Source organism: Gallinula chloropus, assembly GCF_964237585.1.
Source record: "Gallinula chloropus genome assembly, chromosome: 1".
Taxonomy (NCBI): Eukaryota; Metazoa; Chordata; class Aves; order Gruiformes; family Rallidae; genus Gallinula; species Gallinula chloropus.
Window position 1 is genome coordinate 207,565,777 of NC_140085.1, and position 13,332 is coordinate 207,579,108.

A 13,332-nucleotide genomic window follows, 5' to 3' on the forward strand; every position below is an offset into this window, starting at 1 on the left:
TTTTATTATGAAACTGCTGCTACTACATGTTCAGACTCGCAGCATTCAGATTTCCAGCCGTTTCATACATGCCTTATTTATTTTATGTGAGCAATAATAATTTCAGATGCTGGAATACTGTGAGAAGTCCTTTGCTACTGGCACATTAAATAGTAATTTCCATATCCTCATCTAATGAAGCCTGAACTTCTGTCTTCCCTTTATGAACAAGGGCCCCACAATGGTGCCTCTACGGGTTAGAACAGAAGTTATGGTTTAGCAGTTGAAAATTCTGTCAGACCTGTATCGCTGAAATCGATGAATTCTTTTGATAGAAGATTAGTGAGAAGCTCCATAATAAGGAGGAGATCCTGGTACTGGTCTTCTTCTGCTGTAACATCTATCCGTTGTCGACCTAGATTATTCTTGGAATACACCTGGAGCAGAGTTAGGCAGGCCTCATACAAGTTCATGGCTTTGGCCTACAAAACAACATTAGATAATAAGAAAACTTGTGTATGTTAAAAGTGACACATTTCATTGTAAGATGGGAGTTATTTGGTTGACAATGCCCCAAGATTTTAATTTCAGCTATATAACCACTTTTTGCAACAACTGCACTCAAAATCCTGAGGGAAGCACCCACCTTAGACAATAAGAACACTTACAGCCATGTACTGATGCGCTACCGGTTGAAAGAGCAGAACATCAACTGTCTCCAAAAAGACAAGAGTGGCCTGGGACAGGCTTGACGTATGTCACTAACCTCACAATCTAGACTGCCAACAAAACCCCCTGGGGACTCACTCCAGCCATGGAAGTTTGGAGCCACGATGCACTGTGTGTGCATACCCAGCCTGGAATAGGCAGGAACTCTTCTAGATGCAAAATCAAAATTAGCCACCAGCACAAAGATGTAAGTGTACTGCACTGACTGGTTTTACCTGTTAACTTCTTGGTACCTATTAATGCCTTGTTTAGGACCAAAGTGGTTTCTCTATGACATGCATTTGTCACATAAAACAGTGCTACAGTTCTCCTAGAACAGCCTTCAGAGGAGTTTGTGATGATGAAAACCAGGATGCAACATGGTCTCCACTCTTTTGCCCCCCATGCACAGTTAGACTAGTGCTGATCTGTGGTTAAGTTTATGGGTGTAAGAACAGTCTAGTCGTCCTGCTTTTAATCTTTCCAAGTGAATGTTTTGAAACAAAGGAATCCCTCTAACAGATATGACCATGTAGCATTTATTTCTCTACAGAATCTAAAAATCACTACATTTTACTTTGCTTGAGGTATGCATCACATACAGATATACAGTGCTCACACACACAGGCTTTTCCCCTCCTGGTTATATTTACCTCTCCAAGATAGCAAATTTGTTTATGTGCAACTTCAACAAAGACTTCTATTATGAGATTAACAGTCTCTGGTGTATTTTTGTACACTTCCATTAATCCAATGCAATTATTAAGGAAGTCCATTAGGAAGTTGAAGAGAATCGCTACGTTATCAATCTGGGTAGCCTCAGCAATGCCACAGAGTGCTTCTAACGTAGCAGTGATTTCCTGCTTCACTTCCTCCTCCTGGCAGATCTGCTGGAAGTTTTCTTGGTTTATCACATTCAAGAACCGCTGCTGAAGTGGCTGAAGAACCTTGAAATTTTTTAAGCAAAGTCACGTTAAAATAAACATACCATGTTAGGTGAAAGTAATTTAGCAAGCTCACGGGTTGCTTTTGGCACGGCAGTACAAGAATCAAACACTTCCAGTTTCCAAAGGCTCAATGATGTTATTATCTGTCAGGCTAATGTAAGTTGAAGTGGTAGTGATTAGTGATTCTCATTATCCATCATAACCTGCTGGCTGGTTTTCAAAGTGAACACTTCCCTAAATATTCCATGTTATTTTTTTAGTGCCTAAATAAATGACAGTGACTTTCTCTGGCTCACAGTATTTGATTCTCTTCCAAATTCAGTAGTAGGGGGAAAAATTGTTACAGCTCATTAAGAAAAGCATTAATGAAGATTTGTGTTCACAATTACCTTTGTCATATTATGATTCTCAATAGCACAATCCATCTCTCTTGTAATGAGCTGCTTTTGGGACCGATTTTGAAATGTCCATAAAAGTAGTTAAAACATTTTCCCCAATTACTCCCAGTGCATTGTAGTCTTACCTTCAATCACTAATTTCACAGGTTTGCTAATAAAAGCAAGTTTCTCTCAGAAGGCCAATGCTTTGCAAACTCAGGCAGTGCTTCCTGATCCCATTTCAGCCACTGTCTAGCAGCAGCACTTTTGGTATTAAACATCTGAGCTCTAATGGAGCCAGGGCACAAAAAGCTGGCCAAGGCTCTTCACTATGCACTGAATCACAGAACTGTGGGGTTTGGAAGTAACCTCCAGAGACCATCGGGTCCAACCCCCCTGCCAAAGCAGGTTCCCTAGGACAGGTCGCACAGGTCGGCGTCCAGATGGGTCTGGAATATCTCCAGAGATGGAGACTCCACCACCTCCCTGGGCAGCCTGTCCCAGGGCTCTGGCACCCTCACTGTGAAAGAGTTCTTCCATAACGGTGCATACCTTCCTAAGCTATGTTCCACATCACCTTTTGACTTACTGTCATTATCATGAAGTGAGTGACCAAATACTTTATAACACCACCAAATAAAATTAAAAGGAAGAAACAACACTAACATGTTCCAAGGCAAATTCTTAATCTGTTATAACAGCCAAGCATGCTACTGTACTGTCTGCTTCATGAATCCTCCAGCTAATTATTAGTTGCTTCTGTTTCTGATGTTTTAGATACAATTTTTGGCAGCTCATGGGTGCCATACAAACATTAACCTCCACAACCAGAATAATTTCTTTAAATTAACAATATTAGACGTTCCAAATCAAAAGATTCTATACAAGTTGATTGTGTATCACCATAAAATTCCCTGAATCAACTTATTTGTACCACTGGCTAAAATGACAGTAAAAGAAGCATCAAAATAGCTTACCTCTGTCCAGTATTGTTGCTTTGTTTCTGTATCCATATGAGCAAAACCTCCTAAAACTAAAGCTTTCATTAGTGTTCTCTGCACAGAACTGGACAAATAGTGAAGAGGAGGGCTTCGCCTTGCAAACTGTTTAGCTAAATTCCACCAGTTTTCACACTGAATAACTAAGTTTGCCCTAAAAGGGGGAAAAACAGCTTAATTAAAGGAAAGACTTCACAAAATTGTATGAGCAGAGCACTATCAGTTTCAGAAGATCTAAAAAAATGTTTTTAAAAATTCCTTTAAGGCTAAATTGCCTTTTGACTTTCATCTTATTAATGCCACACCTCCAAGATTTCTTACACACACGCTCTGAAAATGGCTTAATTCATATGGGAGAAAAGCAGGGAGGTGCTTTAGTTTTACACACACACACACACACACACACACACACACACACAGAGTTAATGGACATATTGCATGGATTAAAAGCTTAGTCTCATTATGTCATGATAAAATAAGCAGTTCGGTCCAAAACTACCTCCTGTGGGGTTTCATTTTTTTTTTAAAAAGAAAATTCCTTGAGCGTTTAAATCCTCAGAACTTCCCTTCAGCAGACTGTGAATGCACAGTGGCATGAATAGCTGCATGTCAATTCACAAAACTAAAGCATTTGTGAATTTCCTCCTTCAGTTTGTAATACCAAAGAAAACTTTGAAATTTGACTGAATCTGCCAAATCCTGGATTTAAAAAAATAATTTAGTATGTTTACAAAACATGTTGCATACTGGCTTAGCCAGTATCTGAACACTTATCCCAGAAGAACATCTTTGATGAAAATGATGACACAAAAATCCTTGCAACAAAGAGACCAGGGAGATCAGGGAGACCTTTCTCACTGTCTAAGAGTGAGGTACAAAGGGAAGGGGAGTGCATTTCTAAACAACAACAAAGATCAGGTTATGTTTTGTCAAATACAGGTCTCACTCCTCACTTTGTCAGAAAATTTGTATTAATTTTTTCCATTTACAGTATGCTATTGAAGTGGTTTGACTGACAGACACATCCATATGAAGTACCCTATATCTGGATTACTTTGGCCAGAAAAATTTAAAGGAAGCAAAAGGAATTTTTTGACTTCCAGAGATATAGCAACTTACCGCTCTCTCCTTTCCACTAACGTTACTAGCAGTTGTACAGTATCATTTGCAAGGTCCTGCTCTGAACTCCACACTGCCAGGTTACTGATCACTTTTTCTAAAAGGTAACCCACAATCCACTGGGAACCCTCTGTATCAGCACCAAATGCTGTACTAAATGGCAGACTTATCTATAAGAAAAGCATTAAAATGAGTGAGTTTTACAGAAGCCAGAACCCCAAAGTGTATGGTAATCATTGTCAGCAAATTCTTTTCAGGCTGTCACTTCTTCCCTACTTAAAACACACAAATGCTACATAGACAAAGGCAAAGAACACATGTAATAGAAAATCCTTTGCCAAATTTATCTTGTGATTTTAAGCACAACACCTAAAACAGAGTTTCAACCTCAATACGAAATCAGGTCTGAGTATATCTAGCTTATAATGCAAATGGAAGTTCAAAAGCTTTAAATGTTAAAAGAAAGATCCCAAAATCATCTCCCAAAACGGTTTCCATTAATTTATGATTAAATTCCTCAAAATTAAGTGACAGAAATTATCAGAAATAACCCTAACTGTTAATCCGGATTCAATCTTGTAAAAACTTCTTTTCATCACAGTTTTTCTGCACCTGCTTTCTGCAGACTGTTCCTGCAACCTATGCATCTTCTAGGAAAGACGTCACATTCTGGTCCTGGCACATTAAAATACGCTTCCCTGAAAAACTGCTGCTTCTCCTATTTTTTAAGTAAAAAAAAGTTTCTCAAGAGCAAAATCCAAGGATTTTGTAGCATTGTGCAGAGAGGCCTCCTGTGAGCACACCATTAACAGTTCTAACTTTAAACCTCATCATGTATACGTGACTGAGCGTAAGGTTTAAACAGAGGTTTCAATCACTTTCACATGCCAACACAAACTACATGTGTACATTTCCTGGACACTCTATTTTGTATCTTCACATTGTTTCTCATGTGGATCTCTTTTGTACATGCTGTCCAATTCTTCCCCAGCTGGTACCTTCATAAATTCTTATCTCTTCTGTTAAGTACAACTATTTACAGGTCTTTGGTATACCTATTTTTGTTAAGAAGGGGCCTCCTGAAGCGTTAGTATTCTTAGTTGCTTCAGTAGGAAAGGGAGGAGGAGACTTCCTTCTCACAAGTTAGGGTGGACACAACCTCCTCAGGATGGGTGGCCTCCGCCAGCTAGCTGGATTAGTTAGTTCAATAAGCAAAATCAAGATCAAGGTCTAATCATGATTAGTGCTTTCCAAACATGGTGAGAAGTTGCCCTTCACGAAGAACGCACCAACTGATATAATGATATATACAATGAGAATGGGGGCAGGAGAGAAAGTAGCGTGACATTAGCTGATGTATACTACTTTGTGATGGCGTTAAGTATCTAATTCAGAATCGTGACCATGTTACTTGCTAAGTCATCCATCAAGGGCAACCACTCTATTAGAGATGGGCTGCAAGATCTGATGGATAGCGAGAAGTAGCTCATAAAGCTGCTGTAGTCAGCGAGTTTCACCCACTACGCAGCCTGAGTGTGTGCTACACTGTTCTGCCATGGCAATGGCTACAAAAAAATAGCTCATGTTTGCACCAAAATGTGTAAGCAGCATCCCCTAAAAGTTCATATTTCTAATGAAAACAAAACATCCCAACATCAACTTCCAAACAAATTAAAAATAAACCACAACCCGCTTAACACTACAAATACTTCACACTGCACTTTAAAACAGCTACACTGACATCTGCATTCACAGGACAGTATTATTGCTAATACTCACCAATTAAATTCATAAGAGTTACATCCTTACCTGATCATACAGCTTTTCATCTACTAGGAGGTAAGTCTTTGCCCAGCGCTTGAGGAACCATACAATATCTTTGCCCATCTGGGGGCTCAGGAGGTGTGTGAGATTTGCCCTTATTGCTCTAGATTCTACTTCTGACACCCTTAAAATAGCAGATAACAACCTGCAGATTTAAAATATAATGAAGATGCTGAGACTGGCTTTTGGAGAAGCGGTGCAAGAACACAGGTAAGAACAGGGTATCACAAACTAGTTCAACTCTAATGAAGTAAAAAGCACCTGAATTTTTTGTGTCTTTAAATACAAGGATAGAGACAGGACAGACTGGTAAATATCTTTCAGAACGTCAGAATGCACATTAAAAGACAAGGTAATTATCAAAATTACTGCAACAAAGAATCCTCACAAGCATTCTGACATCCAGAGAACGATGACAAATGGACTATTACTCAGAGTGCTTGAAAAGCATTTTTGAAATAGTGACCAAGTGGGGCCTAATCTGCAGCTTTTGCAGTGTGGAGCATACAAAAGGACAGAGATGACCACCTATTTCTCTGGTTTTCATTACTGCAGAGAAACAGTCTGAAATAGGCAGTCAGCAGATGACTGTATTAATACAACCAGTCCATAAAACTACATTAAATATTAACTTTTGTAGTATATCAATTACATTTGCTAAGAATGTGACAGTGCATGAGGAATTCAGGAGTTCACAGTGGTCTATTTATTAAAGAAGTTTCAGTGCTACTGCCAGAGCCTCAAATCTCTCCTTATTTAGACGCGATTTTACTCCAACACCACTGAGATGCTGCCTCATGAAATCTTGTTTGGTGGCCACTTCTTGAAGCTGCCAGTAGTATCAGTGAGCAGCATTTAAACTTCTCAACATTAGGCACATCTCTGCTAAGAAAGGCCCATTTTTTTTCTAGTCTTTCACAGAAGACGAAGACGTGAAGCACACAAGTGATTTTGGGTTAAGAATCTTCCCTGTCAATTAAAAGGGGAATGCAATTTTCTGAAGCGTGAGGATTCAAACTGAGGAGTCTGTTGTGGGCTTCAGCCTTCTCACAAAGAGGGAATGGAAATCCCCCCTCCAGCTCTTTTTAGGTGCACATGTCACTATTACCCTTTAAGCAACAATTCCTCCCACAGCGAGAACTGAGTTTGCTGCCACTGCCTAGCTTGGGCAGTAACTCGTGTTCAGAGTAGATAAGCTCACTGATGTTCTCTAAAGTGCTTGAGCTGTACATGTGCTGAATAAATTACATAGTATATTATCTAAAGATTTTGATCTACCAACTCTTTAGTAACTTGAGTAATTTTAAGGATTTTCTGTAACAAACAGATCAAAGATGGGTTTTCAGAAGAGATATAAAAACATTTCTGTTTATTTCAAAGACAGGTTTGTGTTCTCTGCTAAGACTATTAGGTCAATCTAATAATTTCAGCCTTCCCATCTTGACTCATTTTTATCTGTTTCGATGCCTTACTCTCATTTTTCTTCTCACTCTTCTCCTGGTTCACCTTGATTTGAAATACCACCTGTATTTATCCTGCCTTTCATTAACCCTAAAAAAAATTAAAAAGTAATCCCCTCTTTTCTGTGTTTTCTTAATCTCTTTTGTGGAGCTGCCTTAACATGTCTGTTATACAGCCATTTGTACAAATTCCTTGTCATTACATTAACACTAGTTAAAGATACATTTCCAATATTCAGTGTTTACATATTGCTTTCTTTTTTAACTGTTCAAATTCACTGATGCCCAGACACATTCTCACTTTTTCTCTCTGAAAAAGCATTTAACACTCAGTAGCACAGGATGCATCCTTACCTAATTACAGAATCGGTTCTGTTGTACCCTGGGATGGAAGAGGCCTTTTCTCCTGGAGATCCCAGAATCTGAAGTGTTGTATTGATGTCAACCTCAGCTGAATGTTTAATGGAATATTCCATTACTTCTGGAGGTATTAGCGGAGTCTCTCCCTGAGTATCATTAGCCAAGAGGTAGCCTTACATTAAAAAAGAAAGAGTGATCACAACTTTCTACCCTAGGTTAACTTAATGGCTTTTCCATTTGAGAATCCAGAATCAGGTGTTTGTACAAACCCTTACTAACACTGCTTAAATGCCTACAAGTTAACTTCAGAATCCTTAAAGTCAGTCCATGGAGAAGAAACTAAAACAAGAAGAAACCAAAGCTGGAAAAGAAAACACCAACTTTTAAACAAACAACAACAACAACAATAAAAAAAACCCCAAGCTCTGCTTCATGTAGAAGTACTACAGTCAATGTAACTGCTGAAGGGGGAAAAAAGAAACCCAAGCCATCATTTTGCTGTCACTTTTTTCTCCTTGACAAAAAAAGCCTTGACGTTACTTTTTCCCTACAGGTCCACCTAATTTGGGTCTTCTGTTCTGCTACCATTACAAATCTGTTAGAGGCACCAAGTACATGTGCTATAATAAAGGTTCTCCTTGCAAAGCAACTACAGATCAGGTGAAACATGACTTCTTATACAAGTCTGATGTCCAGATAATGAATATTAATTCCAGCTTTAGTCATAGTTTTCAATGTCTGATCTTATAGTCATCTGTGAGCTACAAACAAAAAACTCCATTCAAAGGTGATACAAATATTATAAACAGATTCATGTCACTGTCTGAGAGCGACTAAACCATCAGATGTTCAAAAAGATCCCACAAAATATTTGGTAAAGCATACACTTCTTCTAACAAAGTACAGACCCTTCACTGTTGTTACATTTTGCAAACAGATGTAGGATAGTTCCATCTAAAAATCAAAACAGTCCTAAATTCAAGTTCCCTGAAAAATAACAAAATGCCAGGACATGGATCAACAGCACTGAGAGAGTCTGGAACCTGATTGATTCTTTGCCACCACTGAGTAATACCATTATTCTGGTCTCATGTGCCCCCAGACAATACAACCCACACCGTGAACAGACTAATTTCTCAAGTAGGCTGACTGATAACACATATCAAAAAAGTCGGTGAGAAAATTAGTTAGGGGAATTTCCAAAGGACATTATGTAAAGATTGATTAATGCTTTAAAGATAATGATTATGTTACTCAAGGCAGATGAAAGTGAAACAGATTTTGTGAGTAATGTATGTAAGATGAAAGCATCATAAGGGATAACATTCATAGTCAGTTAAGAGCAGTTAATATACAGGGTTGGTGGTTGTTGGGTTTTTTCTTGAGGGCTTCCAGCTACAAAAAGAATACCAGGATAAGTACTATTTAAAATACTATTTAAAGCTGTTCACTAACCTGTGACTAAAATAAGCCAATGAATATCCTCATACAGGTCATCAAGCACTTTATTGTCAATCGAGCCTGATGCTGGTGAGGCGAGTAACTGCTGCTGCTGTCTTTGCAACTGCCCATGGAGCCTTGTCACTCGGTCTTCTAATAAACTGCAGACATAAAAAATAAAGTAACTCACTGTTTTTAAATTGTTTCAGCAAAGTCCAGCTTTTCCTATGTAATGGCTTTATTGGTTTGCCTTTTTTCCCCCCCCCCACTTTTGTACCTTGTAAGAAGAGGTATACAGTGTTCTGCAGCAATTCTCCCCAGCATGCCTACGCTGGCCAGCTGGTCACAGAACTGGTCTCTGTCATCTTCCTGCAGTTCACTTATTTCTTCTTCTTCCCGAGAGGCCACACCATTGGCAGTCTTTGGTTATTTCAACAGAATTAGAAGCAACCAGTTAGTGTTACAGCTGTTAAATGTTACCATCACAACTCCCTGCCTTATTTTTGCTTTTCCTTTCAAGGTTTTTTTTACACAGATGAACCACAAACTCGCACTAAATTAGGTACAGAGGAATTAAAGGAGTAAACATGGCTTCTTATTGTTTTAAAATCAGTATTTCACAAACTCATGAGCAAAACGTTGCATTCAGTGAACTGCATATTGCTACCGTTTCCAACAGCGCTCCCCAGAGCCACGGCTGTCAGGAATCACGGGTAGGAGTTATGAAAACTGAGACTTGTTATTAATAGGAGGAGCAGAGGCTGGATTATAGCAAAGCAGCTTCTTTACACCGCAGGGTATATAAATCAGCTCTGTGATGCATCCACTGCTACAACTGTGATATAAAGCACTGAATAACCCTGGCTTACCGAGATGGTCTGCAAACCCAGTGGTCATATATATATCTAGCAGACCAAGAACCATTTTAAATACTGGAACTTGCATGCTCTCCCCTATTCTTAGGCAATTGAGACATTGTTCTCAGTTGCTTAAGATCTTACATAAGTCACATAATGAAAATAATCTTTCATTAAAGATTTTCCATAACCCTGAGGGGAAACAGTTTTAAAAACTAGATGGAAAACAGAAGACTAATAATCATCATCATCATCATCTCAGTTTTATTTCTTGCTGATGCAGAAGTTGAACTGTTTCATTTCTCAAAGCTTATCTTGGTTGCATTATAAAACTACTTAATAATCAGACCTCATTCCTTGAAGAGATGAGCCATGATATGTAGACACCAAGTATCAATGTTAGAACTGTTTTTAAAAAATTTTAGAGGGTCATAAAATTTACAGAACTAACAAAGTAAAATACAAGTGACAGAGAAAGCCATCAATCTGCTTTGTTTCAATAATGCTCTGGAAAACTGAATCCTCACACAACTCCTTATCCTAAGTGCTTTTAACCCATCTTTACTTTATGTAACCCAGCAAATCATTCTCTTTTGGCAACTTCAAAGCTGCAGCTGTTTACTGAAGGGTGAGCCCCTGCTCTCAAAGCAGAGACTGAAAGTTCCTGTTACTGCTTTGATATTGAACATGAAGCATTCTAAAATGCCAGCTGTGGCTTTTAAAAGGTTACCCATGGGATAAATGACTTATCTCACAGAATGACATGAATTAACCTGTGTATACAAGTTATGTCAAGACCGCCTGATATGAATTCGAAGTTCTCTTGTGAAATATTTCTCTCTGTTTTGGCACTGTTATTACCATCTGTTACATATTGAGAGAGCAGAATTAAGTTTTATATGGTGCTTTTCAGAATGAGGCATCTCTGAGGTCTGTGCACAGCATCAAATCAAAGCTATTTTTATAAAGTTATTGAATTGAATCTATGCAATAATTAATTAATCCAACATCTACATCCAGCTTTCTGTATGAGAATCTGGTTTAGTCAGATCCAGATTCCTGGCAAGGAGACTAATCTGCTTTCTTTCTCAATGGTTCGAGGTACCTGAGGTATCTTTTAGGTTTTCTCTACAACAGTCACCTCAAATTGAATTGAGAATTCATTTGATCCAGAAGAACTGACCCACATAATATTGCAAGTTTCTCCTTGTCAGAGCATAGCCATTAAATATTTTTTTCAGATATTTATGCATGTCAATTATACTTCAGAAGTATACATTGAAGATAATGTATGGGAAGTAATAACTGCATAAAAGGCTTCCTATTTTGTTGGGGATTTTAACTAGGACCACAGTCCAGTGACAGATGGTCAAAAATTTAGTTACTCAGTCTGTGGGAAGAACAGCAAGATGCACATTGATTTCAGTAACAGATTTACTTTCTTTTTTTTTTTTAAAAAAAAAAGTAATTTCCAACTTGGATTCCTTTATTTTGTCTTCAGAATGAGAAAAAGACTGGAAAACGACCACTGCATAACAAATACAGCAAAGTTTCCAAAGTCACAAATAGTAATTCTATATTGGCTCTCTTGAGGTACATAATACAGTACACATCAAAAGACAAATTACTATATACCATCACCAAGAGCTATGGGAATGAGGGCTTACCAAATTCCTTGTACCATCAGGTGCAGCTAGGTGGCACTGAATGTAGGAATTGAAGACCTGAACAGCATGCTGGGTAAAGAAACCTTTATGGAAATGTTTGTCATCTTGTACCAAAGTAAGCCAAGATTCCAGCAACTTATCATATGCTTCCATGTACACCATGTCATCTTTGTCAAGCTGTAAAAGATAAAAGAAACAAAAATCTTATTCCTAAACTAAACCAGAGGAACATACTTATTATTATTATTTAACAGGTATTCTTCTGATGTTGAAACAATTTAAAATAAAAAACAACACAAAAACCAAAAAACCAGTCACAAAACCCATCTAAGGAAAGCCAAGAAAATATCAGAGTGAGCTGAAGTAACTCATCAAAAAGGTCCGTGCAGATTTCATGCTTGCTAGGCTTTAGAAAACTGTCTAAGGGTTTAGCTATTTCTCTTCATCTGATGTTCAAAACCAAAACAGTCTTAAATTAAGACTTCAATGTCTAATTACCTAGATACAGGAGGTAGTGAGCTTTTACTCCAGAGACACCAAGCATCTCAGATCTTATTAGTGATAGGAAAGAGCTGAACCATTTATTTTCAATTAAACAAATACAGAACATTTGCATACAGATTTACATGTATTCCATTATTTCTGAAATAGAGACAAAAGATGGCAGTTCTCTGTTCCAGAGGAAATCACTGTAAGATCTCAGGCATTCAAGAAACCGTGCTACGGGCAGCCAGTTTGGATGACAACACTGAATGTCTCATTCCGTGAGCCAACAAACAAAAAACTAGGAGCACACAGAATAAGTCTGCACCTAGTGCACTTAGAGCATTTTAACTGATGCTTCATGGCTTTAGTTATTCATATGTATTTCTATGTAGTATGTTATTTCCTTTTGCAACTTACATATCTGAAACACAAAGTTCTGGGTTACAGCCAAACTAAAGAACCCGGCTAGCAAAGAGGTTATTCCTTTTAAAAAGCCTTTTAAATGTACCTATCAACTTTCTGATTTGATGCAAAATTTGAACTTTAGTAAATACATCCAACTTCCAATAACTTAAGTGTGACTGTATGGATAAGCATGCTGCTAAAGCAGAACTTTCTTTCCTCTAAGAAGTCTTCCCAAGTTTTAACCAACTGGATCGCTCACCAGAGTTACTTTAAGATAACACAGCTTAGTAAACTGATTCCTTGATGAAATAAAGAAATATCAAGGCCTTAATCATGCTCCAGAGAGAAGAATTTCTGACTTTCAGTGAAGTTACAAACACGTCTGGATGAACAGGCAAGGAAAAGAAAACACTGGATGGATGACTGACTAAGAGAGAAAACTGATATCACGTTGGAAGCATTTCAAGATAACTTCACAGCAACATTGTGTAACTGCAAAGTGGTCATATTTACAGAAGTTAAAATATGGGACACGCTGATGCAAGTGTAAAAACAAAAGCTGAAGATGACTAGGAGTGAGGCAAAACTCTATTCAACACTTACATAAGCCACAAATTTAGGACAGACATCACAGCATGTCTTTTAAAAACTGGCTAAAGGACACCTGAATTCACAGGCAGCCATTCAATCTCAAAACATTATGAC

General features: G+C 38.1%; 1 protein-coding gene across 2 annotated transcripts in view; it reads right to left on the reverse strand.

Annotated features, from left to right (window-relative positions):
* Nucleotides 1–13,332, reverse strand: part of XPO4 (exportin 4) — a gene marked incomplete at its 5' end in the record, with an annotated part of 78,845 nt that overhangs the window by 6,610 nt on the left and 58,903 nt on the right. For both annotated transcript variants that reach the window (XM_084279328.1, XM_084279327.1), the window contains 9 exons: nt 281–461; nt 1,341–1,634; nt 2,989–3,163; nt 4,129–4,298; nt 5,938–6,097; nt 7,767–7,944; nt 9,228–9,373; nt 9,490–9,632; nt 11,737–11,913. In XM_084279328.1, coding sequence (XP_084135454.1) covers nt 281–461; nt 1,341–1,634; nt 2,989–3,163; nt 4,129–4,298; nt 5,938–6,097; nt 7,767–7,944; nt 9,228–9,373; nt 9,490–9,632; nt 11,737–11,913 — 1,624 coding nt within the window. The remainder of the gene's footprint in view (nt 1–280; nt 462–1,340; nt 1,635–2,988; nt 3,164–4,128; nt 4,299–5,937; nt 6,098–7,766; nt 7,945–9,227; nt 9,374–9,489; nt 9,633–11,736; nt 11,914–13,332) is intronic.